Raw genomic sequence first — 21,285 nt, 5'->3', positions numbered from 1 at the left:
AGCCTGCGGCCTTGTTGAAATCACTTGTTTCTGAAATATTTTTGGGAAAGCATCGGTTGCATAAGTAGGACACCAGGGCGGGGTCCTCGAATGGGGATTTTGGGTTACCGAAACAGAGAAAACAGGGAAAAACAAAAAACCGAGAAAAATGCCCGATAAGGAAGCGATTTATGTGGAGAACTTTTGCTTTTTTTCCTCTTCTCGGTAACAACACATAGCTGACCTCTTTAGATGAAATTTTCTGTGTATTCGGTGGGAATAACAAATGCTCCATTCAAAATGTCACAAAAATGTCACACCAACGAGTGGCGCCTTCGCTTCGTCGAAATGTGTGAACAAATGTGCTCTTTGCCACGCCCCCTGATCGCCACCCCGCCCACCGATCTCGCCCAGAAAATGCAATTAAATTCTCCAAGAGTTGGAAGTTGCCTCAATGTGCAGTGGTTTCGATTTGGTCTTTGCTTTTGGCCTCGTTTTGGGTGTGGATGGATACATGTGTGAGGATTCGGGGAAGTGAGTTGTGGTGGCGAATTCCTAGGGGAAATCAGGTTTATTTATAGGTTGTGTTGGGCTGGTGGAGCTATTTAGTCGATTAAGAAAGCATTTAGTGGAGAATGCCTAATCCGTCAAGATAAAGTATCATTCTTGTGAGAGGAACTTTGTAAGAATATTCGAAATATTTATAAAACTACACTTTTTAACTTTTATATTAATCTTTTTATTTCTTTCTTTACAGGTAAGTTGAAAATGATATATCACAGATGGAATAATATGACGTAAGCAAAAACACTGGTCATTTCTCCATTTAACTCGTTAATTTAACTATTTCCTAAACGACCCCCGCTGATTTCCCGTTCAGTAATGTGATTTCCCTTTGCATTTCCGCGCAGGCGGATTAGATGGCATCTAATGCGTAATTATGCACACGTAGGCCGGATATGGACACAGTAATCCGTATGCTAATCGTATGCAGATGCGGACAGTCTTGATCCATCTACGGAGTGTAGGAAGCATTACCTAACCAAAATGCTGTGGATTGATTCAAATATTCAAAGTTTGCTAGCTAGCTATTCAAAATATATAAAAACAAACATATAGTCTTGTTACCACTTCAATATTATTTAATAATACGAAGAAATGCACTTAATTTTGGGATTAGGGATACAAACAAGATCTATAATTCCTGAGCTTCTTGAATCCTTTGAGATGTGGTGGCAAGCGATGCGGATCGGGGGGCAGTCGCAAGTAGCGGCGATGCAGTGCCATCATGGCCAGGTCCTTGTACTGCTGCTTTCGCTGACGGTCCATTCGCTTCCACAGATCACTGGCCACTCGCTGCAGACGCACGAGGTCCTTGAGGCCCAGCCTTCGGTTGGCCAGCTGTTGTTCTGGCCGAAAGCCGTGCAGTTCTCTCTCCTGTGAGAGTAATAGTTGGTAATAGCCCTCGTACATCTCCCGCACAAAATTCTGGAAGGCCGATGTTTCCGCCTGCCTCACCGCCTCTCGGGTTTCCAGGTGCTCCAAAGTGCTGGGCGAGAAGCTCACATGCCGACTCGTGGATGGTATCACAAATCGGGGACCTCGTGGTTCGCTTCGCAGACTTATTTGGGTCAGCAGGCTCAAACGACTTCGGGAAACGGTCATCAAAACGTTGTCCTCTGATCTTTTAGGTGGGTCGGTGAGGGAGTCCAGTACTCGCCAAAGATCTTTCCAGTAGCTCCGCATTTTCGACTAAGGATGCGAAGAACAGCATGGCCTGCTGCTCAGTTTTCGCCCCCCTCCCGTTCATTTGTCGTGAAATCTGAAATTACAGACATATTTTTCTTGATTAGTCTCATTTAAAGTTGATCATAAAATGGTGTAAAATTAGGCAGCAGAACTGCATCCAGAGACAATCTATTGCAATTCTGAGTTCGTCTATCCCGTTTGCTGGTAAATGAACTCAAAGCAGTATCCCTCCAGCACGGAATGAACTTTTAGCTGACAGAGAACTAAAAGACTTCTGTGCGGAATGGGAAAATCATATCTGAATTGAGGTTTTCCTATATCTGTGAAAATGTTTTCATATTTAAAGGTAGTTTTGTGTATGTTTGCTTGGGCGGTTGCAACATTCCTTACAAATTCCTTCAGTTAACCCCCATTAGGCAAACCGATCTCGACAATTTATCAAACCGAAAATAGCTCCAAAAGGTAATCCCCTGAATCAAATTAATTAGAGATCATTAAGGCTGTTTCGCTCTCTTTCTGCGGGGCGTGTCAGGGTCAGTTATGAAATCGCCTCGAATCGTTTATCAAAGTCGGTGGGTCAAACCCAAAAGGGTTTGGATGAGGTGTGGTCCGTGGATAGTTCGTTGACCCACTGAGCCACACCAAGACCATAAGCAAACCAGACCAAACCCAAGCAGACAGTGTTGAGTTGGGCCACCTGAACAAATTCAACGCTATTTGCGAATCGAACATTTTTCCCGCTTTCCTCGGCTGTGGCTTCCCATTTGCATTTTCATTAATTTCTTGGCGTGTTCGTGTTTGCCTTAGATACCCTTTGAAAGAGTCCTTTGGATTCTTATCATCCTTATGATGGGCAAAAATAAATATTATCTTGGATCATATAAAGCCAGTTATAGTTATCTTTATCTATTTAAAATGGATGCCCTATAATCTAGCAGCTTAAGAGGGTATCCACATATTCGGTGTTGCAGATACGACTTCCTAGTCTTTTCCTTGTGTGGCGTCGCCTGGGCGGCAGAGGATTCTGCTTCTTGCCGGCGATAGGCCCGCTCTTTACCCCTGGATAATTTTGTTTTTTATTTTCATTTTCACTGTCTGTGCGGATCATTTTGAATTGACAGCAGCTCGTTTTGCTTCCTTGTTTGCCAATTGCAATTGCATTGGCAAACGGCTTGAAAGCATTTGCATCGGTGGGTGGGGGTTCATTGGAGGAGAGGAGGATAGGCAGGCAGACACTCACTCAAGCACTCAATCATGCATTCATTCATTCAGTCAGTCGCTCATTCAATCATTCGCCCGCCCCCTCCCGCGCTGCCATTCAAATTTGGTAACTGTTTTGTCTGCCAATTTGACATTTCTGCCAGCTCTCCTGCGATTTTTCCAACCCGATGTCCCACCAAATCCACCAAAACCCCTTTAAGCCTCGTTTGTAGGTGTGTTTTCGCCGGCTTGTTTTCCTGTGCGTGGTTTGCTCCCCTCTTTGGCCCCAAAAATACGATGTCATGTCTTTGGCTTAAATGCAATAAATTTGCTAATACAATTTAATATGATTTTTCGAGTGGAGTTTGTTTGCAGTTCGTTTGGGCATTGAGCAACGGGATTGAGGGCACTCCCTGAATTTAATTGGAACCCTGGGAACCTATCTGCGAACTGCGAACATGATGTCAGAACTTTGAGTTTGTCGTGTTCAATCCAAAGAGAAGCAAAAAAGCTACAAAAGCAAGCAACTTTAAAAATAAACAAATGGAAGGAAACATTTGATATGTTGACAGCTCACAATTCAGCGTAATTAAAGCAAACGAGGGGAATAAAAAAGATTATCACAACCCGCATATACCAATGTATGTATGTTGTGTGGAAACTTGAAGTACAGTCCATACAAATATTGTGCATGTCGTCGGATAAGAAACGGGTGCGTTCTTATATAGGAATTGCTGAAAGATTAATGAGGAATTTATCAGAGAAGTTAAGAGAAACTGGTTCCACAGGATGATGACTAATTGGATTATACTGTGGAATGTACAAGAAGTGAGTGCTTCATACACTGCTATGTGTAACTTTGTTTCTCTTTTCAGTTGATTTCCCTCAAGATTTGAATTTATTTATAGATATAATTATTTGGGAAGTTCCCGACCCTTTTTAAGCCCGAGCAAATCACTTCTCATATTAACAAACAATGCTGAAAAAATTAATGCTTTTTTGTGCAATGCTCCCTGGTTCCCATTACTGCTGCACAGCCACGCCCTCAACCCACAACTCCCCTTTTGTGGCCTTATTGTGCGTGCGTGCTGCGTTGTTGGCAACATCCAAACAACTCAAGGAAGCAACTGCAAACCAATCCAGGCCACTCCCCCGAGATTTCCGCCTCTTTTGCTACCTAGCCAACTGACATGATTCCCAAGAAAAATGTTAAGTGCATCAAAAACAACAGTTATGTCTCAATTAGGCGCAAACCAGTTTGCAAAAATAGCAGAAAGACAGCGAAAACAATATCAAATTAAACATTAAGAAGCAGCTAACAAATTCATTATAAAAACTAAACACGAGCAGCCAGCAAAAACATTTCTGGCAAACAATGTGCATCGTGAAACATTACAAAAACTTAAAAAGAAATGAAAAGAAAATAAGGAAAATAGCGAGTAGAAAAACTCCACGCAATGCAGCTTTTCCTGCTTCCCATGGCCCCAAAAACACAAAACTTGGCCAGCGCAGAAAATTGTTTTTCATATAAATTAATTTCCTTTTGGCGGCCAGCAGCTATGGGAAAAATCCCAGGATGCAAATCCGAGGGGAGCTGAAGGTGGGCAAATGGAGTGAGCCTTTAACCTTAAGCTGCAGGGTTTGCACTGTCCGTTTTTGGGAAATTCGTTGATGGGGAAAAGCCCACGCGGTCTTCGCTACTTCAATGGAGACATCAAGCGGTGGCTTCACTCATGGCTTCTCTGTGCACTTTTCGTTTATTTGTTGCGGCGCCTCAATTGCTTTTAATGGTCACTTGTGGCGCTCCTCCACTCATGGAAAAACACCTCTACAACCTCCCTCCTCAATGGCCACTGCACTTTCCGTTTGTTAACTGTCACAACTCTGTTAAATTTTTATTTATGTTTGGCCACTCCATGAGGGGTCCGTCCATCTGCTATTCTGTATATACTCTCTCATTGAGCAGTGGCACGCACGCCCCCGCTTTTCCAGCAGTTGTCCTCCTTCTCTCGACAATCAACAAAATGTTGCTCTTTAATATGGCCCCTTGCTTGATTGATTGCTATCAAAATCTATTTTGATATCTTGCTGGTAGAAATGCAATCTATAACTGGTTCAACGTTCAGTGTTCTTGAAATATATTTCAATTGAATCGCCATTATTAATTGCAAGAGAGAAGAGTTGCATGCAAATAATTTAATTTTAATTTGACTTAATTTCAAGTATCCAATTTTCTCCATAAACCCTATGTTTCTCATATACTTTGCCCAATTGCAGGCTAAGACTCCCAACTCAATCAATATTCGATATTCGATATGAAACTCATGGGTTCCACTCAGGGTCGTTCCGCTTTGGCTGTCCAATGCTCTTGGCACGCAATTAGCATTAAAAATTGAAATATTTTCCTATGCTCTGAGGTCTTGCTCAACTCGGTTGGTTGTCATTTGAATATTTCATTACCAAAGTCAAGCTCGGATATCGTTGTACTATGATTTTAATGGGTTTGGCTTTGAGTCGTTCAAAATTTTGTTTCTTGTGGGTGCTTTGTAACTGGAAGTCAATGAGTGAAGATGGTGCAAAGGAATAGTATGAATAGAAACATTGTTAAATGTAGAAATATAGGGTTAATGTTACTGCGTTTGCCGGTATATTGTACTAATATTGTACTTAGTGCATCGAAAAACATATCTAGAGAAATTAACAAAACTTAGCTTGGAGAAAACTGCTCATTTTTTATTTTTGATTACTTCTTTCGGCTTTATGGAATTTGCAGGAAACTTTCGCGTTTCGAGTTCTCGTGTACTCGTATAATTCAATTTCGTGGAACTCTGTTCACACCCAGAACGAAATCGCTTTTCCTTCCTGCCCCTCTGCCGATGGCAGCCTGCAACCTGTTCCCAAGTAAACCAAGTCCATTCATCAACCCGACTGTGTTTCCTCCTTCCCCCCGTAACGCATTTACCTCGTACCTGTCTGCCCACAAGTTCAGTCCAACAGTCCACTACACTTGACTCCACTGGCCGACACGCACTTTCCGATTGCAGATATGAGCCAACCGAAAAATAAGAGCTCCACAGATAATGAACCGACTTTCCAATTGACCCAGTTAACACCGTACCTCCACCGGCTTACTCAATCCGCTGCGAAATGGAGCGCAAAAGGGTTCGGGTCTTATAAATGTTAAATGTGGGAGCCCTTGGGCATTATAAATAATCTGTGGCGGCAAAGGTTGGCTGGGCTTACAATTAATTAGAGAAACACATGAGACAAATGCATTTTGATAAGTTTATCGTGAGCCCATCGCGGAGATCGGGCGAAAAGATTCGTTGCATCATTAGCACTTCCAGTTAGAGGTTTTGAGGTGGATTTCTGTTTGTAAGCACCAAATCTTTCCCTGAATAAATTATATGAGCTAACTGTGTGGGGAAAACATAAATAACAAAAAGGGGAGAATAAATTCGTACACTTCAAATACATAATGAACGTTGAATAGTTGAACGGGAAAAAAAACCTTTGATTAAACCCCAGCACGCCTTTCAGTGTCAACATTAAGCAGTTTAATAATAAGACATCAATATACTAGGTCATTTTCTCAACACCAAATGGAGTCATTAAATTTTCCTATCAGGCCACACCTCAAATTGATTTTCGAAATTAAGCAATTAAAGTTCTGCCACGGTCGCACCTCCTACTCCGCGTTTATCGATCAAAAATCGAGTTCTAATTGAATGCTGGGGGTGTTGGCATTCTGCCACGCCCACTTTTCCGGCCGCCGCTCCATATTATGGAACCGTTAGGAAAACAGAGATGATAAGTGCATTCGCACTGCACTTCAGATACTCATAATAGCGGCGAGGAAAAACAGAAGAGGAAAATCGTATCCATGACTGCATTTACGCGCCCAAAACAGCTGACTAATGGTGCAGGAAAAACCGGCGGAGAATGGGGTGGAAAAGCACGCCCTCCTCAGATTAAAGCGTGTAATTAGTTTTGAGTAGATATCCCACAGGCAAGAAGCAGAGATTGTGGAAGGAGAAAAACGGGGAAAGGGGATCAAGTTCATGTAGGTCCAAGGTTGGTTCTAAACTCAATTTTCAGCAATAATCCAAATCATCATAAAAAAACTGCAAAAAGTTAGAAGAAAATAAAATTGTATGTTGTAAACACAGTTCGATTGGAAATTTAATTACGAACTCAACGAGCTATGACATTCCATATTCGGACCAATATTTCGAATGCTGTGATGAAAATACTGATATTTATAGTCGCAAAAAACAAAAAATCGATTTTCGACAAAATTTCAATATTTACGATTGGTATTTTCGGTATAACTTGGCTAAAAATGGTCAGAAACTTAAAAGAATTACATTTTTGTAATCCTAATTACCAATACTAACCAACCAAATCACTTTTTGACCGACTCTGTTAAAATAATTTTTGACCAAATTTTCGCATTTTTTGTAAGGGGTAACATCATCAAAAATTGCAAAAAATGTGAAACATTTTTTTATTTTTTTTGAAAACACAGTTCGATTGGAAATTTAATTACGAACTCAACGAGGTTTGACAACTCGTATTTGGAGCAATATTTTGAATGTTATGATCAAAATACTGATATTTATAATCGCAAAAACACAGAAAGTCGATCAACAATAAACAGTATTTTCCATTTACCATGGCAATAAATGGCGAGCATTTTCCATGTTTATCCATCAACCAACGGCCGTTGAAGTGGGCAAAGGGAAAACCATTCATGTTTTATTCAAGTTGCGGCAAGCAAGTGCATGCAAAGCCAAAATCAATAAAAATTAGTCGACACTCTCTGACAATGCATTTTATTTTCCAAGGAGGCGGGCAGAGACTTTTGCCAGCTGTCAGCTCATGACATTCAGACATTGATATGAAAAGGAGAAGGGACGCGACCAATGACTCTGACTTTGCTTTGATGCATTTTCCAGGAAGGAATACAACAGTTCACCAAAACACCAACACACCAATACACCTATCAGTGTGCTTAGCGTCATATGAAACCATTCAAGTTTTCCCATGCGCAGCAAAACTTGCGAGTGGTGGTGATGGGTGATGGGTATCCTGTTTGCATATTCAAACAAAATTGATTAAACCTTGCCTGCAATCCCTTTCTCCCAAGATTTGCTTTATTTTGTGCAAGAAGCAAAGTGATTAAAAGGCGGTTACTTTTTCCGAATACCAGAGACTAACTGTTTTATGTCCATAGCTAAATGCGAAATGCAAAGTTTTCGAAGTAATTAGCTGAGTTCAAAAGGTCTTATTGATTGGACTGTCGATCGCTTGCGATGGTAATCGGCAGCCATGTTAATCATTTGTCAGTGGTCTGTCTGAGGGTCTGCCATCGCATCGAAACAATCAGTTAAATTAATTAAAATTGCCTTACAGTAGCGGCAGCTACATCAGCAATCACAACTAGCAACCTGCAACCAGCAACTAGCAACTAGCAACTAGCAGCAGTCGCAGCATCACGTCATGTCGCTTAAAAACGTCATTAACATCAGCATTAACCTAACCTCCTCAAACAACGGCGGACTTTTCACCTTGGAGTTTGAGCCCCAGACGGCGACTGCAATTTTCCAAACGAGACAGAAATCAACTCATTAAAGCCGCCCGTCCGCGGAGAGAGTCCACTGGAATGGAAATGGAAATGAAAACGAAAACCAAAACCAAAAACAAAACCAAAACGCCAGACTCGCGGAAAAGAGCAGGTGGGAGTTGCAGTTTGTATTCGGAATCAGACTAGTTGATGGCGTAAAAGTCGGGGCCAAAAATCAATGCGGGTGTTTGGCTCTGTCTCCTACGTCTCCTCTGAGGCAACATTCACTTGTCGCCGGCGTGGAAACAGAAGCAGCATGCGATGTGGCAAGTTGCAAGTTGCAACTGCACCAACGGGGGAGGATGCAGTGGGCGGTCTGGCGATGGCTACTGTCACTGGTCAGCGGTCAGCGATCAGCGGACAGTGGACAGCGGTCGTCTCCTTGTCCTGTCCGCCTTCGAAAAACAAATGCGAGATTTGAAATGAAATTTATCACATGTAATTTCGCAGCCTAAAGAAAGCCCACACACATCAGCCTCTGGCGCCAGTTTATGAAAAGTGCCATAAAAGGGTCACAAAAATAATGACATGAAGCATTTAACTTTGAACAACTTTGACCTTTCTGGAAAAGATTGTGTTTCCAAACGGAGACGCCTTTTCAAAGCAATGTCAATAACTCATATTATTCTAATCAATATTACTTATCCTCTGAAGACCTATTTAGGTGAAATGGAAAAGTTAATTAAACAATAAATAAAGCAAACAGATTTAGGCTAATGGAAAACTAAAGAAAGCCAGGAGAAAACCTCGTACTTCAAGCTCTTTGCATACGCACAATTTGACTTACTTTTCCTGAACTTTTTTTGTCGCTTTTCCCTCTGCCAGCTTGAGCTTCTTGGTGATTCTCTAATTTTCACCTGCCATCTTCGCATCTCCTCCTCTGGGGCCACGAATTTCACCCATCAGGCCAAAAACTCTTGACAAATTAATAAAACAACTTGTCAAGTGGCTTTCCGCACAGGAACGGAACCTGCGGCTACTCACTCACATTTTTGGTGGTGCAGATTGGCGGTGGCTTGTGCTTTTTCCTTGGCTCGGTGATCTTGCTGCTGGTGGTTACTGGTGATCTTTTGCAAATTGCATTCTTAATGGAGACTGTCGAGCCCCGGAGCCAAAAAGGCGAGTTGCAAATGACTTGGGCGTTGGATTTGGGGAACGGCATTGGGAGAGTTGTTTGCTCAGCGCCATGCCACATTTTCATAATCTTTCTTATGCTGGAAAACTTAGCAGGGAATGTGTGTTGCCTAACAAAGAGGGAATTACTTGTAAATGGAATGCATTTGAGAGTTTCACCAGTTTTCTAGTAAAAAGCGCTTGCAAACGCTTTCCACCGCATCATCCAATTTATTTTGTACATTTTACTTCGTACAAGTGTCATTAAGTGCAATTTGAAATACTTTCAATCGAATGCCGCCCTCGCATGCCAAACGGTTTGCTGTTCAATTTCGCTGCGGTTGTCTGATTTATGACTATTTAATTACCATTGGAAGGCAAAGAAACAAAAAACCAAAAATGCAAAATTAACAATGCAAATTGCACGAAGAGCGAAAAGAGACACTGTCCGAGGCGCCACCTGGCGGCAGGTCGTTGAACGTTGGTGCGCCGATTGCAAAATGCAAAAACGCCAATAAAAGGGGTTTAATTTTTTCCGTAATTATAAAAGGTCTCTTTCAGCACGCCGTCCTCGCTGGTGCTTTGGAAATGTGTTAAATTTTCGCTCACATTCGTATTTACAGTATTTATGGGCGGGCCACGCCCACTGCTGCGGCCAGACACAAGTGCTGCTAATTAAAATTCAACGTCTGCCCACCACCACCTTTAACCGGCTAATTTCAGGGGGTACGAAACATACAAGACACATACAAGAAACATACAAACATCAGTGCCATCGAAAAACAGCAATAGCAACAGCAACAGAGCTGAAAAACAAAAGTCGCCGCCGCCGGCTTCTTTTTCGTGTTTTCGTTTTTTAAACTTGGCTCAAACACGCGATGGCCGCGAACTTCGCAGAATGCACTGTACACAGAGTTTAAGATACCCTTCTTGGAGGCATTACTCGTTTCAAAATAAGGGCATTGCATATTTTTTAATTTTAAAGATACAACAAAGTCCTTAAGCCAATAAGTACCACTCAATGAAAACCTTATGTAACATAACACAAGCTGTTCCCATTTAAGCGAAACATAAGCTATAGTATGAAACACTCTGTTTGGCAGTGTAAAAGTTCACATAGTTCGCATGTCAGAGATCCATAAAAAGGAGAGTTCACAAACGAAACCCTAATTCTGAAAGGCGGGGGGTCTTTGCCCAACATTGACATTCAGAAAGGACATACACACGTGAACAGAGCCTTGAATGGAAGTGGAGTATACTTTATTTGTGCAGCTGTTGAGCAGGAAGAAGTTTTCTGTGGGGGTGGGACACACACCCAACCACCTGACCCAGATGCAGTTCATTTGAAGCGATTTCACTGCACTAATCACGTGAACTCCATCTCAAGTTCGGGCTGCGACTCAAAAGGTAACCTTAACCCCCATGATTAAGCGTTGAGAGTTACACTTTCGGCCATTGGTTTCACCCAATGTGAAAGTGGCGAGTGCGATATGGAAAAGCAAAGCACGCACAATGCGAACTCCTAGTTCGAGTATCTAGTATCTGCTAGATGCATTTATGAAATGCACTTTTCGGGGCTTTTGGTTTCTTTCTTCTCTCTTCAATACTTCGGCGGGCACGTACACACTTTTCCCAGCCTTGAGATCAGACAATGAGATCTACTGTGGAGGGAGGAGAGTGGCGGGGGGATTTGGTAAGACACCTGAGGCGGCGACGTCGGCGGCCGTTGCATGTCATTTTCTGACGCTATCTCAATAATTCATACGCAATTGTATTGAACAATAAATTAATCACACGAACGAGCCGAAACAAACGACTGCAGTCGCAGTCGCGGCTAACAAAACCAACCCAGCCACACAAAACACACATGACTCTTTTGGCTTCCAACTCTGGAGTCCCGAAACAAGAAACAAACGACTCCGTGATAAACGTCATAAACCATGAGCTAAGTGAGTTCGCCAGGAGGTGGTTTCGTGACACGCGGGGAGGAAGTGGAGGAAATCATAAGCAAGCTTAACAATAAATGTTACATTTAAAACGGTTTAAATATCATCTTGGGTTCAGTAAGAAGGAGTTGATATCCAATTTCACTCACGCTGCCATCGCTCGGCGAAAAACGGTTGCACAGATGCACATTTGGAAAAATGCATAAATATTTATACCAAACACGATCCGCCTGAAATGTCGGTGAAAATTAAAAGAGCAATTTTCCAATTGAATAAAGACGACGAAAAATGGCTTGCGAGGAGCAGCAGCATCAGTTAGGAGCAACTAAGAGCAGCTAGGAGCTGGAGCTGGCGAGGTGGCCGTCAAAGGAAGCAAAGATCAAACAAAGATCGAACGTGTTTTGGGTGCAAAAGTCAATTAATCATTAGAGGAAAACCAAGCGAAACAACAAAAGCCGATTCCATGTTGCATGTCTCTCGGTTTTGATGAGGCACAGGAAGTCCAATGTTCGATTGCCAATGCCCGCCGAAGTAAAAGTCCGGAGCTGTGACAATGGCAGAGTTTTATTTTGTGCAATTAACGAACATTTTCCAGATGCCGGCCATACGCTTTGGATACGGCTTTTCCAACTTCCAACTTCCAACTCCAGCTGCGACTCCTGTGATCCTCGCCAGATTCCAACAAGTATTCCAATTTCAATTTGGGACCTGGCGTCCATGTCGTTCGTTGTGAACTTGTTGCTGCATACTTTTTGTTTGCAGTGTGTTGATGCCTTTTTAATTGCTTTGTTTCTGTTTTCCCCTCTTTATAAGCCACTATATCTAGGGTGTCCCCGCCTATCGAGTCATATGCACATATACTGAATACTCGTATGAAGTCTGACTTGCTTCAGTTGAGGCAGTCACTCAGTTAGTCTGTCAAACAAGTGGCCAGTCATATCGGCTGGTTTTTCATATGCGAGCGAGGACTTTACATAATCGACACCAGGCGACCTAAAAACAAAGGAAAACTTGATATTGAGCAATTCTCGTTGGCCAATTAAAAGCAAATTGGGGCAGCATAAAGAATTACAAGATTGGGCTCGTATGGCAGGGCTAAGTTGCGAACAGTTTCGTGGATGATTTGTATAGGTAATTTAAGCAAACATAAAGAAACTTATTAATCTGTCAAAAGGGGTGTAATTATGGAAACCATTAGTGCTTAATACAGAAGTTACTTGCTGAGGGTTAAGGAATCTTTCCGTATCTGACATAAGCAGTTCCCAGCCAATGAAGACCATTAAGTACATTAAGCACTATAAGCTAAGATCACTTTTAATGCTTCCAACTCGACATTATCTCCAACTCATATACAGCTGCCATTTAGTTGACACTGATCTATCGCAGATATCTTGGCCCATTTGATCTTATCTTTAAAAGAAAAAACTCTTCAACTTGTCGTTTGCTGATCGCATAAACGCTGCCATCGAGCAAATGTGCTTGCAAGTTGAAGATCACTTTGATTTCATTAACCCCGAACCAAAAGCAGTCACAACGAACGCAAATAAGACCACCTGAAGATCACCAGTTCGCTGTGAACCTTTCACACTTTCAATCAAAATGGAAATGGAAATGGAAGTGGAAAACGAAAGTGAACCGCACCAAACCGATGTGGATACAAATCGAGACTCTAATTGTTGGACTGTCTTCCTCGGTTTATGGCTTGTCACAGCTGGACGCGGGCTTAATTGAGTTGCGAATAAAATGGAGCTGTAAACATATCAATTATCCAGCCGACCTGCCGCTGAACGAGGCATTCGTTTTGGCCCAATTATCGCCAGTCGGACACCAAACTACCATATAGATGTGCACATGTGTCTCTTACGCACGCCACATATTACCCATTACCCATTGCCCATTGCCCACTCTGCCGCGGTTTTCCACTCTTCCCCGATTTTCCACTTCGACTGCGATTATTTCGCCTGCTTGCTCTCGTTTCCTCTGTTTACCTGCTGCAACTGCAGTTGCAACTGCAATGGCAAAAGTTCGTTTGCAAGATTTATCGCCAGGCGGTTCGCAGCAGCGCCATCTCCTTCCCTCATTACGACGCCGATTCTCACTTTTTCTTTCTTCGCCGAGCTCCCAACTTGTGGCTGGCATTTTATCAAAATCGAATCTATGGCATTTCATTCGAGTCTCTCTGTGCTGCCCCGCATACTGAAACCGAGTGCCGAGTTCCAGCCCACACATCCAGCCAGCAAGTTGGGGACACTTTTGCTGGCCACACATGGAGGTATATCGACTACTTGATCAGAGGAGGATCAGATCGTATATGAAATGATTCTTTTCTCTCTCTATATATGTATAATAATTAATATATTAATATTTGGAAAATATGATTTACTTTACTCTTGTAGGCAGGGTGTAGGAAAGTGAGCCTGAACTCGAGCTTAGATCCGATTTTATTCGACTGTGTTTGGCTGCTTTCGTCGTGTGTTTCCACTTTCGAGCTGCAGTAGCAGAGTTTGTCATTGTTTTGCGGCCATTGAGAGGAGCCGTCGCAGTTGGAAGTCGCGTCATAGCTGAGGAAAGCATTTTATCTATGAGTTGTCAATGCTCAACTGCCAGGCATTGTTTTTACTACTTGGCTGGCTGTCTCTCGATTTTGCTGCCTTTGCGCAGACGACTCCGAAAGTGAATCTCAAATATTTCTTGATGGCTATCGCGGCTGGAAAAGCGCCAAGGATGGTGTCTCGTTTGGGGCATGTGGATGTAGGTAGATGTGCAGATGTGGCTGGTGGCACCCATGTTCGATGCACGTCAACAGAATTTGCGAACAAGGTCATGGGAGCTGGCCAAAGGGGTAATGGGAGGGTTGGGAGGAGTATTGGGAATGGGGGGCCTGTCCATAACACATATCGTCGCCATCTCGCGGCTCATTTGGAGGAGATTTTCCATGGCCATAGTGCAAGAGGTTTGTTTTGCTTTGCCAACGCATTTCACTTTCTATTGCATTTCGAATGCATTTCTCCCTCTTTCTCGCTCTTCCTCTTTCGCTTTCGTTTGAGTTTCGTTAATGAATCAAGAGGTTTTCGGCTTAAATCTCCATCGAGCTGGTTCTTTTCCCGTGAAACACACGAATTGAGATCTCTTTTTGCCGTCGAGAGTTCTGTGAAAGCTCTTGATGTCGGTTTAGTTTGTGTTTTGTTGTTGTTGGGGCAGCCGAAAATGTGGCATTTGCGTCTCACCTGACAGAATTTCCGTCTGTTCCGCATCTGAGTTTTGCACTTTTGGCTTGAATTTCATTTTGGCGGCAAAAAAAAAGAAGCGAAACAAACAAAAGAGTTATGGGAGCGTTGGGTAAGTGGAGAATGTGCTGGGTGTTTGAATAAAAGGCTTCTAGAATTACTCGCAGGAATGTGTATGAAACTGAATGGAAATGGAACTCACGACAGTACAGTTGCGCATAGGATCATTAGGTTACAGATACTGATATAGAGCACATGAAAAAAAGAATATAATAAAATATATATATTCATAATCATAAATAATATTATGTTGTATTTTACAACCATCGCACTCAGGGCTCTAATCGCATCTGGCGTATGTCAGATACTCTTCGGAGCCACAAGAAAACTTCCATTTCCCACTGAACCAAAAACGGGGCATTGAGTTTCCATCCCAGTCGGGGGTTCTCCCCCCAAAAGCTGCCCCCCGAAAACCTCCTAACTCCGAGACCGACTTGGAAAGGGATCCAATTATCGCCTGGAGACGTTGTCGTCGTCGTCATTTGTGGCTTTGTTGTTGCTCTTGTCGACCGCTGAGGATCGGCGTTTGTGCCCATTTCCGACTTTAGCGGCTTGACCACAGATGCACCCTGCTGCCCCCTTTCCCCAGCTCCTTTTTGTGTACTTTTTGTTTATTGTTTGTTCATTTTTTTTATATTTTTTCTTCTGTGACTTTGTGTTGAGTAGTTTTACTTATTTTGGTTCGTGCAAATTTCGCTGAGTTTGCAGTTATTTGCTGCTGCTGCCGCTGTTGCTTTTTACAAATTGCCTGTAAATGATATTTTCACAACTCGCATCGATTGACTGGCTTACTGACCCCCCCTGCACCAGCTCCCCCCGTCCCCCTCCAGCTCCCTGAAAAGCGAGAGAGTTCGTTGGGGTTAATGCGACCAATAAATTGTTGTTGCCGATTTCGGCTGTTGATGCTGGATGTTCGATGCTGGATGCTTTATGAGCCATATTTTGCCTCTCTGTTCCACTCGCGAGATACGAATTTTGGGTCGGGAATGCCGTTTTGGCCGTTGTCTTTGGGCCGCTGAGGCTAACGGCAAATGACGGGAAATATTGAAATTTCGCAGCGTAAAATTGTTTTCAATTTAATCGACATTGTTCAATTTTTCATGTCCAGCTCGTCGGGGAGTCGGAGTTTCCTCTCGTTTTCCGTTTCTGCAATTTGAGTGCAAATATAATTAATGATAATGAATTGTTATGCGAGACGCCCTCGGTCAAATCTGCACCGAAAACAAAACAGCATAAAAAATGTCGTGAAGCGGTCGGAGTTTGTGGGAGTTTGCCGGCAAGTATCTGAGTCTTTTTATTTTGAGGGGTTTGCGGTGCAGCTGATTTATCACTGGAGACAGCTACGAGGTTGCGGCGGTGTCTGGCGAAAGGTTGCCATAAAAATGTTGGAGCAATAAAAGCTGAGACTCAGAAGATGGAGCTGGCAATACTCTTCTTTTGGAGTAATGCAAAACAATCAATAGGACTACTGTCTATCTTATAAATTATATAATCTTACTGAATAGAATGTCAATCTGTTGATCTTTTCATTAGAGTTACGAAACAGCCTGGAAAACAGCAGCAATTCTTTCACTTGTACAAACCATGGGACGTAAATCGTAATCGTACAGTGAAGCTTTATGAGGTCGGAAACAAATTTCCAGCTGGCCATCAAATTTATGATGCCCCCTGCTAGGGTATCCAAATGTTGCCAGACAAATATTGGCGGGTAAAAGTTGCTGTTTTGTGTTTTGTGGCTCAGTTTCTGCGTTTGGCTTTCCATTATGCAATGTCTGTGCCAAGTGCTAATATCAAAAACATTGGTAAACAATTTTCCAATTTTCCTACGCTATGCTATCTGGTTGTTGTTGTTGTATGTTGGCATTAGTCAAACTCCGTTTCCGCTCCATTCAAACATTTTCACATCGATTCGCTTGTTTGTTTTAACACGCGCTTATTTATCATCTCCTTTATCTCGTTTCAGCCGAAAGTGAATTGAATGGCATCGAATGGATTGGATGGATATGTGCTCGCCGCAAAGTCAGTGAATGAATTTCGACTTTCGCACAATTTGCGCGCTTTTCACACTCGATTATGTGAGTAATTGTCTGTTAATTAACTCTGCAATGGCTTTTTGGGAGAAAAATAGCTGTGTTTCCAAGCGTTTCCATCCGTATCTCTCAATCTGTGGTTGCTTTGCGGCGTAATGGGTTAATTAAGAGAGATCATTGCGCTGCGAAATGGTTGCTATTAGGAAGTAGGCCAAATCCAAGTTCAAGGCAACGCTGCGTATGCGCAATAACGAATGTTTAGCTGGGAGGACAAAGTCTATTGAAGGTGTAAAGGCATCTCAACATACTTCTTTATATTTATTATAAGCAATATATTTTGAGTTACTTGCTATAATTCATAGACTGCACTATGTTTTCCTTGGCTAATTAGCTTCTCTGCACCATTTTGAAGTGCTTTTAAATTTATGTTTTTTGCTTTCCTGCACCACTTAATCCACTAATTTGCTAGCATATTGCCGGCTGATCGGCAGATTGGGGGTGTGACTGTGGGTTATTTACTGCTTCGCCACCTGCCACCCGTCGAAAGAGTGGCCGCCTGTTCGTTTGGTGGGTCAGTTGGTGGGTCATAAGAAACCACTTCTCCACGTCCCTGAAGGCGTGGTCAAATCGGGACTAGTTTCCCCAAATCCATTTTTAGCCGTTGTCTGGAGCTGTGATAGCTTTTTGCTGTGTGTCATGTGTAATGTGGTGGGGACCCCAAAAACGATCGCAGAACACACGGAAAACGTGTTCGAGCCGCAAAAACAGACAAAACACAAAACATTTATCATTTATCATATGCCCAGGAATGTAGACAGGTGTTCGGGGTTAGAGGGGGGAAAATGGGGTGTGGGGCATTGGGAGAAGTAAAAAATGTTTATGGGTTGTATACAAATTTTTTGTTAGCGACAACTTAAAAGCCGCAAACTGTCGAACGGCGCCAAAGTACTTTTTATACTCACAATGCACTGCCGAGGCATAATTTTCTGAAAATATACGATAACTCGGATGGATAGGGTGTTTACGAGGTGGCGATACAATGCGCGCATGCTAACCAAATTTGTCCCCACTTTGGGAGATACGATAACTTTCGGTCCACTTCTCTAATTGCTCTTGCGCCGAAAGTCCAAAGGAGTGCAACCAGCCAAAAAGGTTTCCTTTTGTTTTAACCCGGCCAAGTTGGTCCTCTGTCCGCTGTCTTTATTCCGCAACCATGTTCCACGTCGCCATGTGTCGCTCTACACTTGCAGTTGAGTTTATTGGTATTTCTTTTAGGCCCCCTTTTTGGAGAAGGACATTTGACTTTTGCGGATCGCAGCAAAGGAACATGTCTTAAGATTTCAGTCAAGAGTGAGCAAAATAAACAGTAATGTACAAAACAAGCCAGATGAGTTTAGAAGTAAATAGTGATGAAAAGAAATGTTATGGCTTGGTGCAAAACTATGGACAATAATTGTTGGCTACCGTAGGCCATACAAGTTGGGAGAAAGAAGACTTGGTAATAGATGACCAAATAAAGAAGGCTAATAAAAGGAAACTACCAAGAGTGTATCAAAGAATTAAGATAGTTTATGAAGAAGTGAAACAAGTGATTATTAAATATAAACCTGTTTAGCTGAAATAAGACTGCATTTCGAAATGTGGTCACCAGATAAAACCCTTTTAAAACTAGATCAGTAACTACGATAGTTTCAGCTATCTTACCACCATCGCCGTATCTCATGTACTGGGCGATAAAAGTTTGTCAAAGCAAGACACGGCCACAACAAATTAAACAATTCATTGTCTCGGAGGCCACAAAAACAAAAGTATGACTTTGTGGGCAGACCGCCTTAATTTAAAGTAGGTTGCACTGGACCACATATTGCGATTGTTTCTGCGGTTGCATGGTGGCTGCGCCAATGCCTTTGCCACGAAGTTGGTTTACAAGTCAATATGGTTATTGTTATTGTCGCCAGATTGCCAGCGATTTGGCCACTTGGCCAGCACTCACGTGTGCCAAAAGTGACGCTGCCTCCCCTCTCCACTCCTCAGATTGTCCCTGCAGTTGACAATTCATTAGGTGCTACTGCTGCAACAGCTGCTGTTGCTGTTGCAGTTGTATTTGCAGCTCTGTTGCGGCAGCAACTGTCTTTGGCGATTGGCAACTTATGGCAGGCTGGCTGCCTTTGGAGGAGGCCCCTCCAATCTTGGCTTTCGGCCTGGTCAACTCGGCTTGAATGGCCAAATCGGTGTACACAACGCTGGCAGTGCCAACGCGATTCTTAGAAGAATTCGCAGATAAGTCGCTTGGCTGCTGGCTCATATGAAATATAGCTGCGACTGCTGCAATATATAAACAATATTTTAATTACACTTTGGTCTGCGGAATGTCGATTCCCTCGATTGTCCAATGCTGTGAACGACTTGGTGTCTGCCAGCGATTTCAGCTGTTGCAATTAGAGATGGTGTTTCTGATCGACTGTTATAAAGTTATTTAATCATATAAACACATAATTTCCTTTCCTGCCAGTGACACGCAGAATTTGCCAGGGATATTATATGGGTTAATTAATTGAAGTAGTGTTGATGATGAAATAATTCCCTTTTAATTGTTTGTGGTTTTGCGATACATATACCATCAAATACCACCTCTGTTGGAACACTCTTACTCATGACTTAGCACTCAAAACCTGCTGATGACTAAATTATGGCCCAGTACGCGGACTGCCAAGACTTATTGTGGCCAACTATACGATTTTCGAGGTCTTATCTCGACTGGGGCCCCAGATAGTGATACTCGTATTAAATTGATTTCGTTTCGGGCCACTTGAGTGTCGCGGAATTGCCTTATCAACTCTATCTAATCTTGGGGCACGAGTAAAGTTCATCGAAAAACTGGGCAAACAAAATAATTGGCTTCTCAATTGTTGGCACTTGATTTTCTTAATTTGGTCACAGAGTTTTCCATCGTGTGAATAAATAGCGATTAAGTGAGTGGGCATCCGGTTTTCGGGCGTTCTCTGTTCTCATTTCTTTTGTAATGGACCAAATGTTTGGCAGATAAAGAGCAAAACGGAAGTGAGTAGAGTTCAAAGTAAGTGAAAATGAATTGAAAAGGTTGGGAACAAGAACAAAGAAAGTTTTGTTTTCGTTTTCTAGTAGTTCTTCAAGGGAAATCAAGCGTATTTGAAAGCAAAAGTGAGTTATCAATGCTTTTCTAAGTTTAAAAGCACATTGGGTGTTCTTAAAAGAGGAAGTCATCAAAACATTTGCAATTTCAACAACATTTGGAGTTTTATGAGCTGTGATACTACACTAAAAATCGAAAGTTATTCTTACCCAAAAGGATGGAATTCTAAGACCCCCAAAGTAGATTCTATTGTCATCTCTCCCGGCATTTTAAATCGATGAACAATGAGCCCTGGCAGTTTTATGAGCTTCTCGAAAACTTCGTGTCTGGCATGGACAATATGGAGGGAATGAGGGACCTTCGATGTGGAAGACCAAGACCCCTCCACTGAAACCACTCCCAGCAGTGCCATCCACATGTTTGTTGACTTCATTTTGGTTTCGTTGGCTTATTTTTACGCAAATATTTGTCTATTTTTAGCCCTCCCTTTGGCTGCCCCTTTACTGCGGCTCCTCTTTGTGCTTATTAATGGCTTCTGCTTTGGCTTCTTCTTCTGCTCTGGGGTCTCAGATCTCTGGGCTCTCAGGTCTCAGATCTCCGAGGTCTGTGGGCCTTGTGGCCAAACTTTATGTTCCACATGCTTTGGTCGGGCTTTTGACTTTGGCTTCGTTTCGCTTGAGGATCGGTTTTCTTTGGAACTTTTGTGCTATTACCGAATGTTTGCAGGTGTCTTATGCAAGAGTTCAACAGGTGGTTAAACAAAGTCAAGAAAAGATTCAAAGGGAAACTCTCCAGGGCAAAGTGAGTTATTATCTGAAAGTGTTAAATATTTAGTGGAGGCATAATGAGGGAATCAATTTGCATATTTGTGAAGCTTAAATCATGGCTTTATGTGCACTTAACAAAGATTTTAAATGCGTCGTTTGATTGTCAAAGAGTCACTGATTGCTGATTCCAATTGGAAATAACAATGATAACTCGGAATTTGTGGCACTCATAAAATTAAATGAAAAGAAATTACGTGGAATGGCCTCTAACTTGTGCCATTTCCATGCGGAAGTTCGGCGCCAAACCTAAAAGCCTAAAACTTGAACAACGTAAACTGGAAATTCGCCATTTCCCAAACGAATAAGTTAAGTTGGCAAGGGGAGGAATTCGAATATCTGTTTCTACTTTTTCAACGCCTTTTCGACGGCCTTTCGGCTGTTAGCCATTCGCGATTGCGAACTCCCATTTTGCATGC

General features: G+C 42.5%; 2 protein-coding genes across 6 annotated transcripts in view; one reads left to right on the top strand and one right to left on the bottom strand.

The window, feature by feature from the left end:
- The window catches only part of LOC120449180, a 110,300-nt gene that overhangs the window by 10,883 nt on the left and 78,132 nt on the right, over positions 1 to 21,285 (top strand). For both annotated transcript variants that reach the window (XM_039631521.2, XM_039631522.2), the window contains exon 2: positions 16,864 to 16,975. The gene's annotated coding sequence lies outside the window, so the exon portion shown is untranslated. The remainder of the gene's footprint in view (positions 1 to 16,863; positions 16,976 to 21,285) is intronic.
- LOC120449182 overlaps positions 1,096 to 21,285 on the bottom strand; it is a 52,147-nt gene continuing 31,957 nt past the window's right edge. For 2 of the 4 annotated variants that reach the window (XM_039631529.1, XM_039631528.2), the window contains one exon: positions 1,096 to 1,801. In XM_039631529.1, the coding sequence (XP_039487463.1) occupies positions 1,156 to 1,725 (570 nt within the window). In that variant the 5' untranslated portion in view covers positions 1,726 to 1,801 and the 3' untranslated portion in view covers positions 1,096 to 1,155. Of the gene's footprint in view, positions 1,802 to 20,251; positions 20,856 to 21,285 lie in introns of those variants that run through there. The other 2 variants (XM_039631530.2, XM_039631531.1) reach the window with 2 other exon arrangements.

Source organism: Drosophila santomea, chromosome 3L, assembly GCF_016746245.2.
Source record: "Drosophila santomea strain STO CAGO 1482 chromosome 3L, Prin_Dsan_1.1, whole genome shotgun sequence".
NCBI classification, from domain to species: Eukaryota; Metazoa; Arthropoda; class Insecta; order Diptera; family Drosophilidae; genus Drosophila; species Drosophila santomea.
Note: the sequence above shows the minus strand (reverse complement) of the source record. Positions and strands in the feature narration are given on the sequence as shown.